The following is a 25,352-nucleotide window of genomic DNA, read 5'->3' on the forward strand; positions in this document are numbered from 1 at the left end:
CGCCCTGCGGTGGCTTGTAGGAGATCTCCACGTTTGACATTGCAGACGGCTTCTTAGATAAGAGGCTGTCTTTAGGACCCAGCGACTACCTCCCTCTGGCCTGGGTGTATATATACCTGGTCTAGCCAAGTGGGCGTCGCCAGTTATACTCATTCCTTCCTGGATCTTGGCTGTAGCAGCACCACGTCCTCTCTGGAGTCTTGTTGGAGTTCATCTAAAGCTAAGCCGTTATTCCCTTGTTTTGTCTTTCCCTATTGTCTTTAGTTGCTAGCGGAGATTAACTAGTGCTCCTCTCCTTCCACCCCTATTTGTAGCTTTTCGCCAGGGACAGCAGGGCGAGGTACGTAATCGGCGACAGCTGCAGAGGCTGTATAGGGACATTTAAGGGAGTCAGGGTGACGCTAGTCCAGATTAGGAGGTCACCACTGCCCCCTTTCCCTAGTGTCTGGGCTCCCTTCCCCTTTCCCCCTCTGTGTTGCACTCTCACCTGGTGTGACCGCCTGGTTGGATTGGTGTTCTGTCCCTGAGACCAGAGTTCGTAATTAAGCCCATCTGAAATCATGCTCATGCGCGGTTGTCTTTTAGTTCTGCTGCATACGTAAGGAATCTGGGTGTGCTAGTACCAGGAACCCTCTTCAGACATGCAGGCAAGTTCTGCTTCCATGTCCAGTGAAGCTGGGTGTACATGCGATGGCCTCAGCGACGCACTGGGCATGGGCTGGAAACAGAACTTGGCACATACATAGGATTTCAGCTTGAGATGTTGTACCTAGTCATCAGGAATGTCTTTCAAACCACATTGAGACGATTTTGGGCACTGCTATAAATCTTCTGAGACCCTGTGCCTCCTTGACTTGGAAGTTTTAACTTGATGGACCTATATCTTTTTTTCAATGTATGCAACTTTAAATCCAGAAAGGAATTTACATATAGCTCTTGTGCAGGAGTTAAAAGATTGTTTAAAAGAAGAAATCTTGATCTACATTTACATATGAGGTCACATTTAGCATGCGAGGAGGTGATGTAACAGGTAGAAGTGGTGTCTTAGGGAAGAATAACCAGCTGGTTTATTTTACAGTTACAGGTTGTCTGGGACTTTAACATTGATGGCCTATCCTTAGGGTAGGTCATCAATGTTTGATCGGTGTGTGCGACCTATTGCATGCTAAAGCGAAGGGTCAGAAGTATTATACTGCACTCATCCAAAGATATAGCAACGTCCTTGTAAAAATGTGTCTGTTCAGAGCTTTCTGGCCCCCTTTTTTTTTTTTTTTTAGCATTCGGTGGACCTTGACCTCTAGAGACAAAACATCTGACCTTTTTCTATGACCCGTCAAAGTTTTCTGAAAGTTCTGTTAGACCTCCAATAAAGTTGTGATTGTGCCAGCTGAGTATCAGCAGCAGAATTGAAACCCATCCAGCCATCTGTTTTGGCAGGCTGTTTCTTCTTGTCTGATCTCCACTTAAAGGAGTGCTAAACCAGAATATACAGCTAATAAAAGCAGAGTGTATAAAGAGAGCTTGCTGTCATTGCTGTTATCATTTAGAAATGTGTCTGTGAACGTTTCTGGAGCTTTTCATAGCTGGAGATTTACCGTATGAGGTAGAGCAGTGATCATGGTGGCCGGCATTGAGGCCTCCTGTCCCCAGCCTGAAATAGCTGACAGTACAGAGCAGTAGATGGCACTCCGCTGAAGTTCTCTGACATATGAACCTAACAAGATCTAGCTGGTTTTACACTTGCGCTGCATATATGAGCCAGTAAACTGCTGGGTTATCTCACTTGCCAGTTACCTTGCAATAGTAGGCGAGGCGTTTAAATGGTTTTGTACTTTGTGTGCTCGATTAAATGATCCATGATAGTCAAGATAGAAGACTAAAATATGCAGTATGATTCAAAACTTTAGACACATCTGTTCTGTTCTGCAGTGGTTTTCTTTATTCTTATTGGGATGTGCACATTATTCAGACGGGAGGCAAGAAAACCATGAAGGAGCGCATATGGAAATAAGGAGTAAAGAAACCTGTGAAACAAACCAGAGTATGTGTTAAACAGTAGATTCCTCAAAGTATCCCCCTTTTTACTCTTGATGACCGCTTTATATCTCCTAGGCATTCTCTCCTGTAGCTTCATCAGGTAGTCACCTGGAATGACTTTCCACAGTCTTGAAGGAGTTCCCAGAGGTGCTGAGTACTTGTTGAGAACTTTGTTTTTAGTCTGCGGTCCAACTCATCCAAAACTGTCTCAACTGGGTTGAGGTCGGGTGATTGTGGAGGCCATTGTTATTTGATGCAGCATTCCATCCCTCTACTTCTTGGTCTCGTAGCCTGAAGTTGTGTTTTGGATCATTGCCCTTTTAGAAGAAAAATAATGGTCCTACTAAGTGCAACTCAAATGATATGGCATATTGTTGAAGAATGCTGTCGTAGCCACTAAGGGCAAGAGTGCCTTGAATTTGGAATATATCACCGACAGTGTCACCAGCAAAGCACCCCCTCACCATCACACCTCCCCCTTTTATACTTCAGAGTGGCCATTACACACTGAGAAACCATCTGCTGATCGTTCCTGTGTCTAACAAATACATGGTAGTTGCAGTTGGTATCAAAACTCTCAAACTTTGACTCATTACACTACAGTACTGATTTTCACTGGTTTCACTGGTCTAGTCCTTGTGTTGCTTGGCCCAAACAATTCTCTCCTTGTTTGCAGTCCTCAATAGTGTCTTGTTTGTAGGAATTTGACCATAAAGGCCTGCTTTTCACAAGTCTTCTTTGGACGGTTGATGTTGAGATGTGTCTGCTACTTTGTTTGTGCATCATTTATGAGGGCTGTTATTTGTGGTGTGGTCAAATTGTGCTTTTTGAGGCTGGTAACTAGGATAAACTTATCCTCTGCAGCAGAGGGCATTCTTCGTCTTCCTTTCCTGGGTTATTCCTCATAAGAGTTAGTTTCATCATAGCAATTGATGACTGCACTTGAGGATACCTTCAAGGATCTAACACATGAAGCTCAGATAATCTGGAAAATTGCTAAAGTAATGATGGACTGTCATTTCTTTTAGTTTAAACAGTTGTTAATTAGGGATCACCACTGCGTGGCGTTGTGTACCAACACTGCCTTTGCAAAACACACCTGATGGTCGAAAACACTTTTTGAAGGCCAGTGACTCCACTAATGAACTCTTGACAAGAAAGCCATTACAGGTGACAGGGTGTCAAAACTTTCTTTTTTAATAAGTTGTTAAAATTATCTTCTGATTACCGTATTTTTCAGACTATAAGACGCACTTTTTTCCTCCAAAATTTTGGAGGAAAGTGTGGGGTGCGTCTTATAGTCCGAATACTATATACATGGCTGTGCGTGGTAGTGGGTGTGGGGGAGCGGCAGCGGGGGATCAGCGTAGCACAGGAGGCAGCAGCCGCCTGCTGCAGCCTACGCTGTGCCCGCTACTAAAGAAAATGAATATTCCCTGCTCCCCACGCCCATGGGCGTGGAGAGCAATGAATATTCATTTTTCTTAATAGCCGGCACGCTGTACCGCAACGCGGCACCTGCTGGCGCTCTGCGGTCAGTGTGCCCGCTATTAAAGCTCATGAATATTCCCTACAACCCACTCCCATGGGTTGTAGTGAATATCCATGGTCTTTAATAGCAGGCACACAGATCACAGAGCGGCAGCAGGAGCCACACTACGGCTACAGTGTGCGCGCTATTGAAAAGACTGAATGGTCACAGCTCCCCATGCACAGAGTCCTGGCGTGGGGAGCAGTGACTATTCCAGCACAGCGTCTCACACTGTGTGAGGGCGCATGGCAGGGACGCCATGCGCGGCTCGCACAGTGAGAGTGTCGGTAGCAGAGCAGTACAGCGCTGGAGGAGAGAGGAGGTGAGTATGGTTGTTTATTTATTTTTTTTTTTAGGCAGAGTGATGGGGGATCAAGGGGTGCCATGCATACCAGGATGGGGGCTCAAGGGGTGCCATGCATACCAGGATGGGGGCTCAAGGGGTGCCATGCATACCAGGATGAGGGCTCAAGGGGTGCCATGCATACCAGGATGGGGGCTCAAGAGGTGCCATGCATACCAGGATGGGGGCTCAGAGGGGTGCCATGCATACCAGGATGGGGGCTCAGAGGGGTGCCATGCACACCAGGATGGGGGCTCAGGGGGTGCCATGCATACCAGGATGGGGGCTCAAGGGGTGCCATGCATACCAGGATGGGGGCTCAAGGGGTGCCATGCATACCAGGATGGGGGCTCAAGGGGTGCCATGCATACCAGGATGGGGGCTCAAGGGGTGCCATGCATACCATGATGGGGATGAGGGCCAGGTATACCAGGATGGGATGGGGCCACTTATACCAGGAAGGAGGGGCCATACAGACCAGGATGGAGGACATTAACAGAATTGGGGGACCTTACCCCAATACCAGTGTCAGCAGCAGACCCCCTCCCCCATAACAGGGCATCATGACCACATTTTTTGCTTATATTTTTTTCCCTATTTTCCTCCTTTTAAAACCTAGTTGCATCTTATAGTCCGAAAAGTACGGTAACTTCACAATATATTTTTTGAGGGGGTCAGAGCTTTGTATTATTGTAACAGATATGGCAACTTGTAGCCGGCAGTAGAGGGAAATTAGAATAAGCCATCATTATCAGATTGGGTTTTACTCCTGCAAAACACCTCTAATGTGGTATACAGCTCTCATTGAATAAACTCATAAATCCTGTAATAAAATTATTTTTTTTCAATATTTTACAAAATGCAGAGGATTACAAGTTTGCAATTTGGACCAGCAACAGAATCAATATTTTTTTTTTGTACGTCACATCTATTGATATCTGATCTATCCCAGCAATCTGCCACCTCAATGCACAAGTCATCACTAATGAGGGAACTTAAATGGACCAGGTCTAGTGATTCATGTCAAATAAGCACATGTGGGCAAAATAGGGACTGTCCCTGTGTGTTCAGACAAGCAATATTTTGGGATGAACTAGTCAAAACCAGCCCTTTTGGTACTTTGGATAGTTTGGAGCTCAGTCCTGGAGCTACGACATTCCCACAAATCAGATATCTAAGAAGAAAGCAATTTGCTCAAGGCAGGTGCATATGGTAGAAAAAAATGTGATTAGAACATCATTATTTCAATAGTTTGTTCTTATTGAATGCTAGCTATAGATTAAGCAAACCCCATTAAGGTGGTTCCCCTAGTTATGGCTGCAGTCAACCACTTTATCATGTAACAAAATGGCTATGAGAAGAGATGTGAAGGATTTAGAGCTCTGTGCAAAAACCATGGAGCTCTACTTCGACCCTTTAAAACCATATTGTGAAATGAAATCGCTTTGAATATGGGACCTTTTTAGGTTAAAAAATAACAAAGCAATAGGTACACTTCAAATTGTAATTTTACTTTTTAAAACACATGATTTGGAACCTATGGAGTGCAGATATATAATAAAATACAGATTTTTTTTTCTATATTGCACGGATCCTACAATCTTCTGGCTACTACCACAGGGAGACTTTGACTCCTTGGCATCTCTCGCTTGAGTTATCTTGCTGATTTGAACAAAGTAGTTTAATACTTTCGAGTACCGCCAAGAATAAAATTGACTGTTGTTCTTTTTAAGAGGATTGCCAAGTGTCTGTATAGTGACATTACTGTATGTTTTCTCTCATCAGGTAGAGACCCTTGCTGCAGGGTTCTTGGCTCTTGGCTTGAAGAAAGGAGAACGCGTGGGAATGTGGGGGCCAAATTCTTATGAATGGGTCGTAGTGCAGTATGCAACAGCTCAAGCTGGTCTTATATTGGTAAGACAAAGTTGTGCTCTTCTTACTATGTATTTTTATGTAGACTTGCTTGTAAACCATAACCAGGCACAATTAAAAAAATTTTGTCACCATTTTTTCTGGCAACCATATATGGGCTAAAATAACAAGTATGCCTAAACTCATCCCTGTGCTCCAGCAACAATGAATCTATATGTCTCTGATTAGCTGCAATGATGTAAGCACTGAAGCAGCAGGGAAATCCATATGTATGGCTTGAGATCATTACGCCAAGTGGTTAGCAGCATTGTTCACATGATGGTGGGTAAGTGATGCAAACAGAGACTACTTAAGGATCACGGGACTGTCAGTGCTAGAGTTGAGGAGCGTTTAAAACTATGAGCATATGTGTTACTTTAGCTCCTCTTTACCTTCAAGAAAAATTTCCGAAAATCCCCTTAAAGGGAAACCGTCTGTTTGGAAATGCTGTGCAATCTGGAAAAACTGAATGTGTCAACACTGAGAATTCAATTTAACGCCACATGGAAATCATTATTCTGATGTGTCAGTACTGAGAAATCAAGCTTTGACACCACATGGAAATCAGTATTCTGATGTGTCAGCACTGAGAAATCAAGCTTTGACACCAGATGGTAATCCGTATTCTGATGTGTCAGCACTGAGAAATCAAGCTTTGACACCACATGAAAATCAGTATTCTGATGTGTCAGCACTGAGAAATCAAGCTTTGACACCAGATGGTAATCCGTATTCTGATGTGTCAGCACTGAGAAATCAAGCTTTGACACCACATGGAAATCCGTATTCTGATGTGTCAGCACTGAGAAATCAAGCTTTGACACCACATGGAAATCCGTATTCTGATGTGTCAGCACTGAGAAATCAAGCTTTGACTCTACATACAAATTGGAATATATTGGAAGTATGCCAATGTACACCCTATATACATATCTTGAGATTAGGCTGGAAGTACAATGACATACCCCCAGTGCATTTCCAGGCTCTAATTTACATGAGATGTCTTGAGATTGATTTCTCCAAACTTAGCACATTGGATTACTACAAAGCAGGTATTAGTTTTGTCTTTGTACAAGACCTGTACAGCCCTATCACTGTTTGCGGGAGTTAAATTCTTTTTTAGGGGATTGACTCACAGAATCCACCAGCTATGCACAGTAATGCTCACACTATTTCTATTTGGCACTGTGTATTGCCTACAATACAGTATATCCAATAAAATGTTTCCAGAAAGTAATTACTTCTACAAGTGTCCAAACATTTCTACCAGCTTGGGAATGACCTAAACCACTGTGCCAACTATAGCAGTGTGTGGGTACAGTGCACCTATTATCCAACACACTCCTTTCCTCCATGGTCCTGCTCCCAATCCCACTACCTGGGGCCTATATGTGAGAGCCCAGGGAATACACATTGAAATGTAGCTTTCATCTTCCTGTGCCAATCTCTACAGTCGGGGGTAGGGACGGAAGCAGACATATTGGGTAAAGAAGGAAACAAATGTCCTGCATTCTGGCATGACTGGTATGGAGTCGGTCAGGAATCTTATGATGGGCGTGAGTATATAATATTAGGTATTTTATAAGGAATTAAGTGCATCTTTTTGAAAATCAAGTTTATGTTAATGAATGTATATTACCCTAATGGAAATCCATTTATAATGCTTAGCTCAATCTCTCCTTTATAATAATTTTCTGCCTTTTCCAGGTGTCTGTGAATCCAGCGTACCAAGCAAATGAGCTGGAGTATGTGATGAGGAAGGTAGGCTTATAGAACAACCCTTAAAATTGAGATATTTGTGCAAAATTGTTCATTGAGTTTTTCCAGATTTTAGTAATTGTGCACAAACTGAAGTAATAAGCATAAAGCAGATCTTTTTTATGTTGTGAGGACGCTTCACATCACACTTTTAAGATAAGGCCCCATGCAGTATGCATTGTTTAGACATCATTTTACAGGTCGAGACGCAACGCATTCACAGTTCTGCAAACTTCAGAGCTGAAATCTCACTGTATTTATTTTTTGTTACCCAATATCTGCACACAGCTTGCACTGGTCATTCACATTTTGGTAAGTGTCATCTCTGTACCAAGTACTGTACTGGGAACAAATAAATGTCCTTACTACAGTGTCTGAGCTCAGCTACTGTCTGTTCCCAATGATTTCTAAAGGGGCTGTGACCTGTCGCTAGGTTAAAAATGACCAGCCTTTGCTATTCCCACTGTTCCAGACTCCTGAGCATTGCATTTTTTTTAAAATAGGTTTCAGAGATGTGGGTCTTTCATTTAGTGCTAATTTTTATGATCTTTACTCTGCATTATTACCCTGTGAACCACACCCCCTTGGTAAAGACCATAAAAATTCTCTGGGACCATATGGCGGATGTAAAGAACAAAAACATTGAGGGGAACAGCAGGAATAAAGAGCAAGAACTGGTCATTTGACCTGATGACAGAATATCCATTACAACCCCGGATCTGTGCCAATTACATGAAATGAGGTATGTAAAAGCTTGTGATGCTCCAAGGTTTACATACACTTGTATGTTTATAGCAGAGAGATTGTCAGCTTGCCCCTCTTGTAGGACTTCTCCAGGGTAGCCCCAAGGCAGGGCAGCAACAAGGAGATACAAGATAGCCCATGTTTACCAACAACTAGCTGGATGCCGTACTTTCTTGTATCTACTTGCTTATGTTTGTTAGTAGTCTACTATTTAAAAAGAATTGATTATTTAATTGTCACATTGCAATGATAAACTATAAGTGAATCACATCACTGTACTAAATGGCCTATGTATTCTGACTCTGCAGGTCGGCTGTTCTGCCCTTGTGTTCCCGTCAGAGTTTAAAACGCAGCGATATTATGAAATTTTGAAACACATTTGTCCGGAGGTAGATAGTTCTCCAGCAGGAGGAATCAAGAGCAAGACGTAAGTGGCCATACTGTGCACTTCTGTCCTCCAGGAACCACTTCTGCCTGCTGTGTGTTCCCTCATGCTATCACAGAAAGGCCAAGTTCACACAGCCGCAGAATTTATCAGACCTGTCCCGTTTTGCAGACGTAACCTTCTCCATGTGCCTGGTCGCATAGTAGATGGGTGTAGGAGCTGCCTACAATTTCTGTGCACAAGTCTAGTCCGTGGATAGAACCAGACTACGGTATGCTGCGATTTCTTTCACATGGACCTTAGGTCACTACCACCTAGACTAACATTTGTCCAATTACTGTTCATGTTGCTGTTGTAGTATACCTGTATAATGGCTGCCGGGCTGCGCCTGTATAATGGCTGCCGGGCTGATCCTGTATAATGGCTGTCGGGCTGATCCTGTATAATGGCTGTCGGGCTGCGCCTGTATAATGGCTGCCGGGCTGTGCCTGTATAATGGCTGCCGGGCTGTGCCTGTATAATGGCTGTCGGGCTGCGCCTGTATAATGGCTGCGCCTGTATAATGGCTGCCGGGCTGCGCCTGTATAATGGCTGTGCCTGTATAATTGCTGCCGGGCTGCGTCTGTATAATGGCTGCTGGGCTGCGCCTGTATAATGGCTGCGCCTGTATAATGGCTGCTGGGCTGCGCCTGTATAATGGCTGCGCCTGTATAATTGCTGCCGGGCTGCGGCTGTATAATTGCTGCCGGGCTGCGGCTGTATAATGGCTGCCGGGCTGCGCCTGTATAATGGCTGCCGGGCTGCGCCTGTATAATTGCTGCCGGGCTGCGCCTGTATAATGGCTGCCGGGCTGCGCCTGTATAATGGCTGCCGGGCTGCGCCTGTATAATGGCTGCCGGGCTGCGCCTGTATAATGGCTGCGCCTGTATAATGGCTGCCGGGCTGCGCCTGTATAATGGCTGCCGGGCTGCGCCTGTATAATGGCTGTCGGGCTGCGCCTGTATAATGGCTGCCGGGCTGTGCCTGTATAATGGCTGTCGGGCTGCGCCTGTATAATGGCTGCGCCTGTATAATGGCTGCCGGGCTGCGCCTGTATAATGGCTGTGCCTGTATAATTGCTGCCGGGCTGCGTCTGTATAATGGCTGCTGGGCTGCGCCTGTATAATGGCTGCGCCTGTATAATGGCTGCTGGGCTGCGCCTGTATAATGGCTGCGCCTGTATAATTGCTGCCGGGCTGCGGCTGTATAATTGCTGCCGGGCTGCGGCTGTATAATGGCTGCCGGGCTGCGCCTGTATAATTGCTGCCGGGCTGCGCCTGTATAATGGCTGCCGGGCTGCGCCTGTATAATGGCTGCCGGGCTGCGCCTGTATAATGGCTGCCGGGCTGCGCCTGTATAATGGCTGCCGGGCTGCGCCCGTATAATGGCTGCGCCTGTATAATGGCTGCCGGGCTGCGCCTGTATAATGGCTGCCGGGCTGCGCCTGTATAATGGCTGCCGGGCTGCGCCTGTATAATGGCTGCCGGGCTGCGCCTGTATAATGGCTGTCGGGCTGCGCCTGTATAATGGCTGCCGGGCTGCGCCTGTATAATGGCTGCACCTGAATAATGGCTGTCGGGCTGCGCCTGTATAATGGCTGTCGGGCTGCGCCTGTATAATGGCTGCCGGGCTGCGCCTGTATAATGGCTGTCGGGCTGCGCCTGTATAATGGCTGTCGGGCTGCGCCTGTATAATGGCTGCCGGGCTGCGCCTGTATAATGGCTGTGCCTGTATAATTGCTGCCGGGCTGCGTCTGTATAATGGCTGCTGGGCTGCGCCTGTATAATGGCTGCGCCTGTATAATTGCTGCCGGGCTGCGCCTGTATAATGGCTGCGCCTGTATAATTGCTGCCGGGCTGCGCCTGTATAATTGCTGCCGGGCTGCGCCTGTATAATGGCTGCCGGGCTGCGCCTGTATAATTGCTGCCGGGCTGCGCCTGTATAATTGCTGCCGGGCTGCGCCTGTATAATGGCTGCCGGGCTGCGCCTGTATAATGGCTGCCGGGCTGCGCCCGTATAATGGCTGCCGGGCTGCGCCCGTATAATGGCTGCGCCTGTATAATGGCTGCCGGGCTGCGCCTGTATAATGGCTGCCGGGCTGCGCCTGTATAATGGCTGCCGGGCTGCGCCTGTATAATGGCTGTCGGGCTGCGCCTGTATAATGGCTGTCGGGCTGCGCCTGTATAATGGCTGTCGGGCTGCGCCTGTATAATGGCTGCCGGGCTGCGCCTGTATAATGGCTGCACCTGAATAATGGCTGTCGGGCTGCGCCTGTATAATGGCTGTCGGGCTGCGCCTGTATAATGGCTGCCGGGCTGCGTCTGTATAATGACTGCCGGGCTGCGCCTGTATAATGGCTGCTGGGCTGCGTCTGTATAATGGCTGCCGGGCTGCGCCTGTATAATGGCTACGCCTGTATAATGGCTGCTGGGCTGCGCCTGTATAATGGCTGCGCCTGTATAATGGCTGCCGGGCTGCGGCTGTATAATTGCTGCCGGGCTGCGCCTGTATAATGGCTGCCGGGCTGCGCCTGTATAATTGCTGCCGGGCTGCGCCTGTATAATGGCTGCCGGGCTGCGCCTGTATAATGGCTGCCGGGCTGCGCCTGTATAATGGCTGCCGGGCTGCGCCTGTATAATGGCTGCCGGGCTGCGCCTGTATAATGGCTGCCGGGCTGCGCCTGTATAATGGCTGCCGGGCTGCGCCCGTATAATGGCTGCGCCTGTATAATGGCTGCCGGGCTGCGCCTGTATAATGGCTGCCGGGCTGCGCCTGTATAATGGCTGCCGGGCTGCGCCTGTATAATGGCTGTCGGGCTGCGCCTGTATAATGGCTGCCGGGCTGCGCCTGTATAATGGCTGCACCTGAATAATGGCTGTCGGGCTGCGCCTGTATAATGGCTGTCGGGCTGCGCCTGTATAATGGCTGCCGGGCTGCGCCTGTATAATGGCTGTCGGGCTGCGCCTGTATAATGGCTGTCGGGCTGCGCCTGTATAATGGCTGCCGGGCTGCGCCTGTATAATGGCTGTGCCTGTATAATTGCTGCCGGGCTGCGTCTGTATAATGGCTGCTGGGCTGCGCCTGTATAATGGCTGCGCCTGTATAATTGCTGCCGGGCTGCGCCTGTATAATGGCTGCGCCTGTATAATTGCTGCCGGGCTGCGCCTGTATAATTGCTGCCGGGCTGCGCCTGTATAATGGCTGCCGGGCTGCGCCTGTATAATTGCTGCCGGGCTGCGCCTGTATAATTGCTGCCGGGCTGCGCCTGTATAATGGCTGCCGGGCTGCGCCTGTATAATGGCTGCCGGGCTGCGCCCGTATAATGGCTGCCGGGCTGCGCCCGTATAATGGCTGCGCCTGTATAATGGCTGCCGGGCTGCGCCTGTATAATGGCTGCCGGGCTGCGCCTGTATAATGGCTGCCGGGCTGCGCCTGTATAATGGCTGCCGGGCTGCGCCTGTATAATGGCTGTCGGGCTGCGCCTGTATAATGGCTGTCGGGCTGCGCCTGTATAATGGCTGCCGGGCTGCGCCTGTATAATGGCTGCACCTGAATAATGGCTGTCGGGCTGCGCCTGTATAATGGCTGTCGGGCTGCGCCTGTATAATGGCTGCCGGGCTGCGTCTGTATAATGACTGCCGGGCTGCGCCTGTATAATGGCTGCTGGGCTGCGTCTGTATAATGGCTGCCGGGCTGCGCCTGTATAATGGCTACGCCTGTATAATGGCTGCCGGGCTGCGCCTGTATAATGGCTGCCGGGCTGCGCGTGTATAATGGCTGCACCTGAATAATGGCTGTCGGGCTGCGCCTGTATAATGGCTGTCGGGCTGCGCCTGTATAATGACTGCCGGGCTGCGCCTGTATAATGGCTGCTGGGCTGCGTCTGTATAATGGCTGCCGGGCTGCGCCTGTATAATGGCTGCGCCTGTATAATGGCTGCCGGGCTGCGCCTGTATAATGGCTGCCGGGCTGCGCCTGTATAATGGCTGTTGGGCTGCGTCTGTATAATGGCTGCCGGTCTGCGTCTGTATAATGGCTGCCGGGCTGCGCCTGTATAATGGCTGCGCCTGTATAATGGCTGCGCCTGTATAATGGCTGCCGGGCTGCGCCTGTATAATGGCTGCCGGGCTGCGCCTGTATAATGGCTGCCGGGCTGCGCCTGTATAATGGCTGCCGGGCTGCGCCTGTATAATGGCTGCCGGGCTGCGCCTGTATAATGGCTGCGTCTGTATAATGGCTGCTGGGCTTGTCTGCGCCTGTATAATGGCTGCCGGGCTGCGCCTGTATAATGGCTGCCGGGCTGCGCCTGTATAATGGCTGCCGGGCTGCGCCTGTATAATGGCTGCGCCTGTATAATGGCTGCCGGGCTGCGCCTGTATAATGGCTGCCGGGCTGCGCCTGTATAATGGCTGCCGGGCTGCGCCTGTATAATGGCTGCGCCTGTATAATGGCTGCCGGGCTGCGCCTGTATAATGGCTGTCGGGCTGCGCCTGTATAATGGCTGTCGGGCTGCGCCTGTATAATGGCTGCCGGGCTGCGCCTGTATAATGGCTGCACCTGAATAATGGCTGTCGGGCTGCGCCTGTATAATGGCTGTCGGGCTGCGCCTGTATAATGGCTGCCGGGCTGCGTCTGTATAATGACTGCCGGGCTGCGCCTGTATAATGGCTGCTGGGCTGCGTCTGTATAATGGCTGCCGGGCTGCGCCTGTATAATGGCTACGCCTGTATAATGGCTGCCGGGCTGCGCCTGTATAATGGCTGTCGGGCTGCGCCTGTATAATGGCTGTCGGGCTGCGCCTGTATAATGACTGCCGGGCTGCGCCTGTATAATGGCTGCTGGGCTGCGTCTGTATAATGGCTGCCGGGCTGCGCCTGTATAATGGCTGCGCCTGTATAATGGCTGCCGGGCTGCGCCTGTATAATGGCTGCCGGGCTGCGCCTGTATAATGGCTGTTGGGCTGCGTCTGTATAATGGCTGCCGGGCTGCGTCTGTATAATGGCTGCCGGGCTGCGCCTGTATAATGGCTGCGCCTGTATAATGGCTGCCGGGCTGCGCCTGTATAATGGCTGCCGGGCTGCGCCTGTATAATGGCTGCCGGGCTGCGCCTGTATAATGGCTGCCGGGCTGCGCCTGTATAATGGCTGCCGGGCTGCGCCTGTATAATGGCTGCCGGGCTGCGCCTGTATAATGGCTGCCGGGCTGCGCCTGTATAATGGCTGCCGGGCTGCGCCTGTATAATGGCTGCCGGGCTGCGTCTGTATAATGGCTGCTGGGCTTGTCTGCGCCTGTATAATGGCTGCTGGGCTGCGCCTGTATAATGGCTGCCGGGCTGCGCCTGTATAATGGCTGCCGGGCTGCGCCTGTATAATGGCTGCCGGGCTGCGCCTGTATAATGGCTGCCGGGCTGCGCCTGTATAATGGCTGCCGGGCTGCGCCTGTATAATGGCTGCCGGGCTGCGCCTGTATAATGGCTGCCGGGCTGCGCCTGTATAATTGCTGCCGGGCTGCGCCTGTATAATTGCTGCCGGGCTGCGCCTGTATAATGGCTGCCGGGCTGCGCCTGTATAATGGCTGCCGGGCTGCGCCTGTATAATGGCTGCCGGGCTGCGCCTGTATAATTGCTGCCGGGCTGCGCCTGTATAATTGCTGCCGGGCTGCGCCTGTATAATGGCTGCCGGGCTGCGCCTGTATAATGGCTGCCGGGCTGCGCCTGTATAATGGCTGTCGGGCTGCGCCTGTATAATGGCTGTCGGGCTGCGCCTGTATAATGGCTGCCGGGCTGCGCCTGTATAATGGCTGCACCTGAATAATGGCTGTCGGGCTGCGCCTGTATAATGGCTGTCGGGCTGCGCCTGTATAATGGCTGCCGGGCTGCGTCTGTATAATGACTGCCGGGCTGCGCCTGTATAATGGCTGCTGGGCTGCGTCTGTATAATGGCTGCCGGGCTGCGCCTGTATAATGGCTACGCCTGTATAATGGCTGCCGGGCTGCGCCTGTATAATGGCTGCCGGGCTGCGCCTGTATAATGGCTGCACCTGAATAATGGCTGTCGGGCTGCGCCTGTATAATGGCTGTCGGGCTGCGCCTGTATAATGACTGCCGGGCTGCGCCTGTATAATGGCTGCTGGGCTGCGTCTGTATAATGGCTGCCGGGCTGCGCCTGTATAATGGCTGCGCCTGTATAATGGCTGCCGGGCTGCGCCTGTATAATGGCTGCCGGGCTGCGCCTGTATAATGGCTGTTGGGCTGCGTCTGTATAATGGCTGCCGGTCTGCGTCTGTATAATGGCTGCCGGGCTGCGCCTGTATAATGGCTGCGCCTGTATAATGGCTGCCGGGCTGCGCCTGTATAATGGCTGCCGGGCTGCGCCTGTATAATGGCTGCCGGGCTGCGCCTGTATAATGGCTGCCGGGCTGCGCCTGTATAATGGCTGCCGGGCTGCGCCTGTATAATGGCTGCCGGGCTGCGCCTGTATAATGGCTGCCGGGCTGCGCCTGTATAATTGCTGCCGGGCTGCGTCTGTATAATGGCTGCTGGGCTTGTCTGCGCCTGTATAATGGCTGCTGGGCTGCGCCTGTATAATGGCTGCCGGGCTGCGCCTGTATAATGGCTGCCGGGCTGCGCCTGTATAATGGCTGCCGGGCTGCGCCTGTATAATGGCTGCCGGGCTGCGCCTGTATAATGGCTGCCGGGCTGCGCCTGTATAATGGCTGCCGGGCTGCGCCTGTATAATGGCTGCCGGGCTGCGCCTGTATAATTGCTGCCGGGCTGCGCCTGTATAATGGCTGCCGGGCTGCGCCTGTATAATGGCTGCCGGGCTGCGCCCGTATAATGGCTGCCGGGCTGCGCCCGTATAATGGCTGCGCCTGTATAATGGCTGCCGGGCTGCGCCTGTATAATGGCTGCCGGGCTGCGCCTGTATAATGGCTGCCGGGCTGCGCCTGTATAATGGCTGTCGGGCTGCGCCTGTATAATGGCTGTCGGGCTGCGCCTGTATAATGGCTGCCGGGCTGCGCCTGTATAATGGCTGCACCTGAATAATGGCTGTCGGGCTGCGCCTGTATAATGGCTGTCGGGCTGCGCCTGTATAATGGCTGCCGGGCTGCGTCTGTATAATGACTGCCGGGCTGCGCCTGTATAATGGCTGCTGGGCTGCGTCTGTATAATGGCTGCCGGGCTGCGCCTGTATAATGGCTACGCCTGTATAATGGCTGCCGGGCTGCGCCTGTATAATGGCTGCCGGGCTGCGCCTGTATAATGGCTGCACCTGAATAATGGCTGTCGGGCTGCGCCTGTATAATGACTGCCGGGCTGCGCCTGTATAATGGCTGCTGGGCTGCGTCTGTATAATGGCTGCCGGGCTGCGCCTGTATAATGGCTGCGCCTGTATAATGGCTGCCGGGCTGCGCCTGTATAATGGCTGCCGGGCTGCGCCTGTATAATGGCTGTTGGGCTGCGTCTGTATAATGGCTGCCGGTCTGCGTCTGTATAATGGCTGCCGGGCTGCGCCTGTATAATGGCTGCCGGGCTGCGCCTGTATAATGGCTGCCGGGCTGCGCCTGTATAATGGCTGCCGGGCTGCGCCTGTATAATGGCTGCGTCTGTATAATGGCTGCTGGGCTTGTCTGCGCCTGTATAATGGCTGCCGGGCTGCGCCTGTATAATGGCTGCCGGGCTGCGCCTGTATAATGGCTGCCGGGCTGCGCCTGTATAATGGCTGCGCCTGTATAATGGCTGCCGGGCTGCGCCTGTATAATGGCTGCCGGGCTGCGCCTGTATAATGGCTGCCGGGCTGCGCCTGTATAATGGCTGCGCCTGTATAATGGCTGCCGGGCTGCGCCTGTATAATGGCTGCCGGGCTGCGCCTGTATAATGGCTGCCGGGCTGCGCCTGTATAATGGCTGTCGGGCTGCGCCTGTATAATGGCTGTCGGGCTGCGCCTGTATAATGGCTGTCGGGCTGCGCCTGTATAATGGCTGCCGGGCTGCGCCTGTATAATGGCTGCACCTGAATAATGGCTGTCGGGCTGCGCCTGTATAATGGCTGTCGGGCTGCGCCTGTATAATGGCTGCCGGGCTGCGTCTGTATAATGACTGCCGGGCTGCGCCTGTATAATGGCTGCTGGGCTGCGTCTGTATAATGGCTGCCGGGCTGCGCCTGTATAATGGCTACGCCTGTATAATGGCTGCCGGGCTGCGCCTGTATAATGGCTGCCGGGCTGCGCCTGTATAATGGCTGCACCTGAATAATGGCTGTCGGGCTGCGCCTGTATAATGGCTGTCGGGCTGCGCCTGTATAATGGCTGCCGGGCTGCGCCTGTATAATGGCTGCCGGGCTGCGCCTGTATAATGGCTGCCGGTCTGCGTCTGTATAATGGCTGCCGGGCTGCGCCTGTATAATGGCTGCGCCTGTATAATGGCTGCCGGGCTGCGCCTGTATAATGGCTGCCGGGCTGCGCCTGTATAATGGCTGCCGGGCTGCGCCTGTATAATGGCTGCCGGGCTGCGCCTGTATAATGGCTGCCGGGCTGCGCCTGTATAATGGCTGCTGGGCTGCGCCTGTATAATGGCTGCCGGGCTGCGCCTGTATAATGGCTGCGTCTGTATAATGGCTGCTGGGCTTGTCTGCGCCTGTATAATGGCTGCCGGGCTGCGCCTGTATAATGGCTGCCGGGCTGCGCCTGTATAATGGCTGCCGGGCTGCGCCTGTATAATGGCTGCCGGGCTGCGCCTGTATAATGACTGCCGGGCTGCGCCTGTATAATTGCTGCCGGGCTGCGTCTGTATAATGGCTGCTGGGCTTGTCTGCGCCTGTATAATGGCTGCTGGGCTGCGCCTGTATAATGGCTGCCGGGCTGCGCCTGTATAATGGCTGCCGGGCTGCGCCTGTATAATGGCTGCCGGGCTGCGCCTGTATAATGGCTGCCGGGCTGCGCCTGTATAATGGCTGCCGGGCTGCGCCTGTATAATGGCTGCCGGGCTGCGCCTGTATAATGGCTGCCGGGCTGCGTCTGTATAATGGCTGCCGGGCTGCGTCTGTATAATGGCTGTCGGGCTGCGTCAGTATAATGGCTGCCGGGCTGCGCCTGTATAATGGCTGCCGGGCTGCGCCTGTATAATTGCTGCCGGGCTGCGCCTGTATAATGGCTGCCGGGCTGCGCCTGTATAATGGCTGCCGGGCTGCGCCCGTATAATGGCTGCCGGGCTGCGCCCGTATAATGGCTGCGCCTGTATAATGGCTGCCGGGCTGCGCCTGTATAATGGCTGCCGGGCTGCGCCTGTATAATGGCTGCCGGGCTGCGCCTGTATAATGGCTGTCGGGCTGCGCCTGTATAATGGCTGTCGGGCTGCGCCTGTATAATGGCTGCCGGGCTGCGCCTGTATAATGGCTGCACCTGAATAATGGCTGTCGGGCTGCGCCTGTATAATGGCTGTCGGGCTGCGCCTGTATAATGGCTGCCGGGCTGCGTCTGTATAATGACTGCCGGGCTGCGCCTGTATAATGGCTGCTGGGCTGCGTCTGTATAATGGCTGCCGGGCTGCGCCTGTATAATGGCTACGCCTGTATAATGGCTGCCGGGCTGCGCCTGTATAATGGCTGCCGGGCTGCGCCTGTATAATGGCTGCACCTGAATAATGGCTGTCGGGCTGCGCCTGTATAATGGCTGTCGGGCTGCGCCTGTATAATGACTGCCGGGCTGCGCCTGTATAATGGCTGCTGGGCTGCGTCTGTATAATGGCTGCCGGGCTGCGCCTGTATAATGGCTGCGCCTGTATAATGGCTGCCGGGCTGCGCCTGTATAATGGCTGTTGGGCTGCGTCTGTATAATGGCTGCCGGTCTGCGTCTGTATAATGGCTGCCGGGCTGCGCCTGTATAATGGCTGCCGGGCTGCGCCTGTATAATGGCTGCCGGGCTGCGCCTGTATAATGGCTGCGTCTGTATAATGGCTGCTGGGCTTGTCTGCGCCTGTATAATGGCTGCCGGGCTGCGCCTGTATAATGGCTGCCGGGCTGCGCCTGTATAATGGCTGCCGGGCTGCGCCTGTATAATGGCTGCGCCTGTATAATGGCTGCCGGGCTGCGCCTGTATAATGGCTGCCGGGCTGCGCCTGTATAATGGCTGCCGGGCTGCGCCTGTATAATGGCTGCGCCTGTATAATGGCTGCCGGGCTGCGCCTGTATAATGGCTGCCGGGCTGCGCCTGTATAATGGCTGCCGGGCTGCGCCTGTATAATGGCTGCCGGGCTGCGCCTGTATAATGGCTGTCGGGCTGCGCCTGTATAATGGCTGTCGGGCTGCGCCTGTATAATGGCTGCCGGGCTGCGCCTGTATAATGGCTGCACCTGAATAATGGCTGTCGGGCTGCGCCTGTATAATGGCTGTCGGGCTGCGCCTGTATAATGGCTGCCGGGCTGCGTCTGTATAATGACTGCCGGGCTGCGCCTGTATAATGGCTGCTGGGCTGCGTCTGTATAATGGCTGCCGGGCTGCGCCTGTATAATGGCTACGCCTGTATAATGGCTGCCGGGCTGCGCCTGTATAATGGCTGCCGGGCTGCGCCTGTATAATGGCTGCACCTGAATAATGGCTGTCGGGCTGCGCCTGTATAATGGCTGTCGGGCTGCGCCTGTATAATGACTGCCGGGCTGCGCCTGTATAATGGCTGCTGGGCTGCGTCTGTATAATGGCTGCCGGGCTGCGCCTGTATAATGGCTGCGCCTGTATAATGGCTGCCGGGCTGCGCCTGTATAATGGCTGCCGGGCTGCGCCTGTATAATGGCTGCCGGGCTGCGCCTGTATAATGGCTGCCGGTCTGCGTCTGTATAATGGCTGCCGGGCTGCGCCTGTATAATGGCTGCGCCTGTATAATGGCTGCCGGGCTGCGCCTGTATAATGGCTGCCGGGCTGCGCCTGTATAATGGCTGCCGGGCTGCGCCTGTATAATGGCTGCCGGGCTGCGCCTGTATAATGGCTGCCGGGCTGCGCCTGTATAATGGCTGCTGGGCTGCGCCTGTATAATGGCTGCCGGGCTGCGCCTGTATAATGGCTGCGTCTGTATAATGGCTGCTGGGCTTGTCTGCGCCTGTATAATGGCTGCCGGGCTGCGCCTGTATAATGGCTGCCGGGCTGCGCCTGTATAATGGCTGCCGGGCTGCGCCTGTATAATGGCTGCCGGGCTGCGCCTGTATAATGGCTGCCGGGCTGCGCCTGTATAATTGCTGCCGGGCTGCGTCTGTATAATGGCTGCTGGGCTTGTCTGCGCCTGTATAATGGCTGCTGGGCTGCGCCTGTATAATGGCTGCCGGGCTGCGCCTGTATAATGGCTGCCGGGCTGCGCCTGTATAATGGCTGCCGGGCTGCGCCTGTATAATGGCTGCCGGGCTGCGCCTGTATAATGGCTGCCGGGCTGCGCCTGTATAATGGCTGCCGGGCTGCGCCTGTATAATGGCTGCCGGGCTGCGTCTGTATAATGGCTGCCGGGCTGCGTCTGTATAATGGCTGTCGGGCTGCGTCTGTATAATGGCTGCCGGGCTGCGTCTGTATAATGGCTGCCGGGCTGCGTCTGTATAATGGCTGCCGGGCTGCGCCTGTATAATGGCTGCCGGTCTTCGCCTGTATAATGGCTGCCGGGCTGGGCCTGAATAATGGCTGCCGGGCTGCGCCTGTATAATGGCTGCCGGGCTGCGCCTGTATAATGGCTGCCGGGCTGCGCCTGTATAATGGCTGCCGGGCTGCGCCTGTATAATGGCTGCCGGGCTGCGCCTGTATAATGGCTGCCGGGCTGCGCCTGTATAATGGCTGCCGGGCTGCGCCCGTATAATGGCTGCGCCTGTATAATGGCTGCCGGGCTGCGCCTGTATAATGGCTGTCGGGCTGCGCCTGTATAATGGCTGTCGGGCTGCGCCTGTATAATGGCTGCCGGGCTGCGCCTGTATAATGGCTGCACCTGAATAATGGCTGTCGGGCTGCGCCTGTATAATGGCTGTCGGGCTGCGCCTGTATAATGGCTGTCGGGCTGCGCCTGTATAATGGCTGCTGGGCTGCGTCTGTATAATGGCTGCCGGGCTGCGCCTGTATAATGGCTGCGCCTGTATAATGGCTGCCGGGCTGCGCCTGTATAATGGCTGCCGGGCTGCGCCTGTATAATGGCTGTTGGGCTGCGTCTGTATAATGGCTGCCGGTCTGCGTCTGTATAATGGCTGCCGGGCTGCGCCTGTATAATGGCTGCGTCTGTATAATGGCTGCTGGGCTGCGCCTGTATAATTGCTGCTGGGCTGCGTCTGTATAATGGCTGTCGGGCTGCGTCTGTATAATGGCTGCCGGTCTGCGTCTGTATAATGGCTGCCTTGCTGCGCCTGTATAATGGCTGCCGGTCTTCGCCTGTATAATGGCTGCCGGGCTGGGCCTGTATAATGGCTGCCGGACTGGGCCTGTATAATGGCTGCCGGGCTGCGTCTGTATAATGGCTGCGCCTGTGTAATGGCTGTCGGGCTGCGTCTGTATAATGGCTGCCGGGCTGCGCCTGTATAATGGCTGCTGGGCTGCGTCTGTATAATGGCTGCCGGGCTGCGCCTGTATAATGGCTGCGCCTGTATAATGGCTGCCGGGCTGCGCCTGTATAATGGCTGCCGGGCTGCGCCTGTATAATGGCTGCCGGGCTGCGCCTGTATAATGGCTGCCGGGCTGCGCCTGTATAATGGCTGCCGGGCTGCGCCTGTATAATGGCTGCGTCTGTATAATGGCTGCTGGGCTTGTCTGCGCCTGTATAATTGCTGCCGGGCTGCGCCTGTATAATGGCTGCCGGGCTGCGCCTGTATAATGGCTGCCGGGCTGCGCCTGTATAATGGCTGCCGGGCTGCGCCTGTATAATTGCTGCCGGGCTGCGTCTGTATAATGGCTGCTGGGCTTGTCTGCGCCTGTATAATGGCTGCTGGGCTGCGCCTGTATAATGGCTGCTGGGCTGCGCCTGTATAATGGCTGCCGGGCTGCGCCTGTATAATGGCTGCCGGGCTGCGCCTGTATAATGGCTGCCGGGCTGCGCCTGTATAATGGCTGCCGGGCTGCGCCTGTATAATGGCTGCCGGGCTGCGCCTGTATAATGGCTGCCGGGCTGCGTCTGTATAATGGCTGTCGGGCTGCGTCAGTATAATGGCTGCCGGGCTGCGTCTGTATAATGGCTGCCGGGCTGCGTCTGTATAATGGCTGCCGGGCTGCGTCTGTATAATGGCTGCCGGGCTGCGTCTGTATAATGGCTGCCGGGCTGCGTCTGTATAATGGCTGCCGGTCTTCGCCTGTATAATGGCTGCCGGGCTGCGCCTGTATAATGGCTGCCGGGCTGCGCCTGTATAATGGCTGCCGGGCTGCGCCTGTATAATGGCTGCCGGGCTGCGCCTGTATAATGGCTGCCGGGCTGCGCCCGTATAATGGCTGCCGGGCTGCGCCCGTATAATGGCTGCCGGGCTGCGCCTGTATAATGGCTGCCGGGCTGCGCCTGTATAATGGCTGTCGGGCTGCGACTGTATAATGGCTGTCGGGCTGCGCCTGTATAATGGCTGCCGGGCTGCGCCTGTATAATGGCTGCACCTGAATAATGGCTGTCGGGCTGTGCCTGTATAATTGCTGCCGGGCTGCGTCTGTATAATGGCTGCTGGGCTGCGCCTGTATAATGGCTGCGCCTGTATAATTGCTGCCGGGCTGCGCCTGTATAATGGCTGCCGGGCTGCGCCTGTATAATGGCTGCGCCTGTATAATTGCTGCCGGGCTGCGCCTGTATAATGGCTGCCGGGCTGCGCCTGTATAATGGCTGCCGGGCTGCGCCTGTATAATTGCTGCCGGGCTGCGCCTGTATAATGGCTGCCGGGCTGCGCCTGTATAATGGCTGCCGGGCTGCGCCTGTATAATGGCTGCCGGGCTGCGCCTGTATAATGGCTGCCGGGCTGCGCCTGTATAATGGCTGTCGGGCTGCGCCTGTATAATGGCTGTCGGGCTGCGCCTGTATAATGGCTGCACCTGAATAATGGCTGTCGGGCTGCGCCTGTATAATGGCTGTTGGGCTGCGCCTGTATAATGGCTGCCGGGCTGCGCCTGTATAATGGCTGTCGGGCTGCGCCTGTATAATGGCTGTCGGGCTGCGCCTGTATAATGGCTGCCGGGCTGCGCCTGTATAATGGCTGTGCCTGTATAATTGCTGCCGGGCTGCGTCTGTATAATGGCTGCTGGGCTGCGCCTGTATAATGGCTGCGCCTGTATAATTGCTGCCGGGCTGCGCCTGTATAATGGCTGCTGGGCTGCGCCTGTATAATGGCTGCGCCTGTATAATTGCTGCCGGGCTGCGCCTGTATAATGGCTGCCGGGCTGCGCCTGTATAATTGCTGCCGGGCTGCGCCTGTATAATTGCTGCCGGGCTGCGCCTGTATAATGGCTGCCGGGCTGCGCCCGTATAATGGCTGCGCCTGTATAATGGCTGCCGGGCTGCGCCTGTATAATGGCTGCCGGGCTGCGCCTGTATAATGGCTGCTGGGCTGCGTCTGTATAATGGCTGCCGGGCTGCGCCTGTATAATGGCTACGCCTGTATAATGGCTGCCGGGCTGCGCCTGTATAATGGCTGCCGGGCTGCGCCTGTATAATGGCTGCACCTGAATAATGGCTGTCAGGCTGCGCCTGTATAATGGCTGTCGGGCTGCGCCTGTATAATGACTGCCGGGCTGCGCCTGTATAATGGCTGCTGGACTGCGTCTGTATAATGGCTGCCGGGCTGCGCCTGTATAATGGCTGCGCCTGTATAATGGCTGCCGGGCTGCGCCTGTATAATGGCTGCCGGGCTGCGCCTGTATAATGGCTGTTGGGCTGCGTCTGTATAATGGCTGCCGGGCTGCGCCTATATAATGGCTGCGCCTGTATAATGGCTGCTGGGCTGCGCCTGTATAATTGCTGCTGGGCTGCGTCTGTATAATGGCTGTCGGGCTGCGTCTGTATAATGGCTGTCGGGCTGCGTCTGTATAATGGCTGCCGGTCTGCGTCTGTATAATGGCTGCCGGTCTGCGTCTGTATAATGGCTGCCTTGCTGCGCCTGTATAATGGCTGCCGGGCTGGGCCTGTATAATGGCTGCCGGACTGGGCCTGTATAATGGCTGCCGGGCTGCGTCTGTATAATGGCTGCGCCTGTGTAATGGCTGTCGGGCTGCGTCTGTATAATGGCTGCCGGGCTGCGCCTGTATAATGGCTGCTGGGCTGCGTCTGTATAATGGCTGCCGGGCTGCGCCTGTATAATGGCTGCGCCTGTATAATGGCTGCCGGGCTGCGCCTGTATAATGGCTGCCGGGCTGCGCCTGTATAATGGCTGCCGGGCTGCGCCTGTATAATGGCTGCCGGGCTGCGCCTGTATAATGGCTGCCGGGCTGCGCCTGTATAATGGCTGCGTCTGTATAATGGCTGCTGGGCTTGTCTGCGCCTGTATAATTGCTGCCGGGCTGCGCCTGTATAATGGCTGCCGGGCTGCGCCTGTATAATGGCTGCCGGGCTGCGCCTGTATAATTGCTGCCGGGCTGCGTCTGTATAATGGCTGCTGGGCTTGTCTGCGCCTGTATAATGGCTGCTGGGCTGCGCCTGTATAATGGCTGCCGGGCTGCGCCTGTATAATGGCTGCCGGGCTGCGCCTGTATAATGGCTGCCGGGCTGCGCCTGTATAATGGCTGCCGGGCTGCGCCTGTATAATGGCTGCCGGGCTGCGCCTGTATAATGGCTGCCGGGCTGCGTCTGTATAATGGCTGTCGGGCTGCGTCTGTATAATGGCTGTCGGGCTGCGTCTGTATAATGGCTGCCGGGCTGCGTCTGTATAATGGCTGCCGGGCTGCGCCTGTATAATGGCTGCCGGTCTTCGCCTGTATAATGGCTGCCGGGCTGGGCCTGAATAATGGCTGCCGGGCTGCGCCTGTATAATGGCTGCCGGGCTGCGCCTGTATAATGGCTGCCGGGCTGCGCCTGTATAATTGCTGCCGGGCTGCGCCTGTATAATGGCTGCCGGGCTGCGCCTGTATAATGGCTGCCGGGCTGCGCCTGTATAATGGCTGCCGGGCTGCGCCTGTATAATGGCTGCCGGGCTGCGCCCGTATAATGGCTGCGCCTGTATAATGGCTGCCGGGCTGCGCCTGTATAATGGCTGCCGGGCTGCGCCTGTATAATGGCTGTCGGGCTGCGCCTGTATAATGGCTGTCGGGCTGCGCCTGTATAATGGCTGCCGGGCTGCGCCTGTATAATGGCTGCGCCTGTATAATGGCTGCCGGGCTGCGCCTGTATAATGGCTGTCGGGCTGCGCCTTGTATAATGGCTGTCGGGCTGCGTCTGTATAATGGCTGTCGGGCTGCGTCTGTATAATGACTGCCGGGCTGCGCCTGTATAATGGCTGCTGGGCTGCGTCTGTATAATGGCTGCCGGGCTGCGCCTGTATAATGGCTGCGCCTGTATAATGGCTGCCGGGCTGCGCCTGTATAATGGCTGCCAGGCTGCGCCTGTATAATGGCTGCCGGGCTGCGCCTGTATAGTGGCTGCCGGGCTGCGCCTGTATAGTGGCTGCCGGGCTGCGCCTGTATAGTGGCTGCC

At 54.3% G+C, this 25,352-nt stretch overlaps 1 protein-coding gene across 2 annotated transcripts in view; it reads left to right on the forward strand.

Annotated features, from left to right (window-relative positions):
* The window catches only part of ACSF2 (acyl-CoA synthetase family member 2), a 123,213-nt gene that overhangs the window by 12,272 nt on the left and 85,589 nt on the right, over positions 1–25,352 (forward strand). For both annotated transcript variants that reach the window (XM_073684080.1, XM_073684081.1), the window contains exons 3-5: positions 5,697–5,825; positions 7,530–7,583; positions 8,633–8,751. In XM_073684080.1, the coding sequence (XP_073540181.1) occupies positions 5,697–5,825; positions 7,530–7,583; positions 8,633–8,751 (302 nt within the window). The remainder of the gene's footprint in view (positions 1–5,696; positions 5,826–7,529; positions 7,584–8,632; positions 8,752–25,352) is intronic.

This window comes from Phyllobates terribilis, unplaced genomic scaffold (genome assembly GCF_046119375.1).
Source record: "Phyllobates terribilis strain yellow unplaced genomic scaffold, ASM4611937v1 Scaffold_5__5_contigs__length_657084704, whole genome shotgun sequence".
Taxonomy (NCBI): domain Eukaryota; kingdom Metazoa; phylum Chordata; class Amphibia; order Anura; family Dendrobatidae; genus Phyllobates; species Phyllobates terribilis.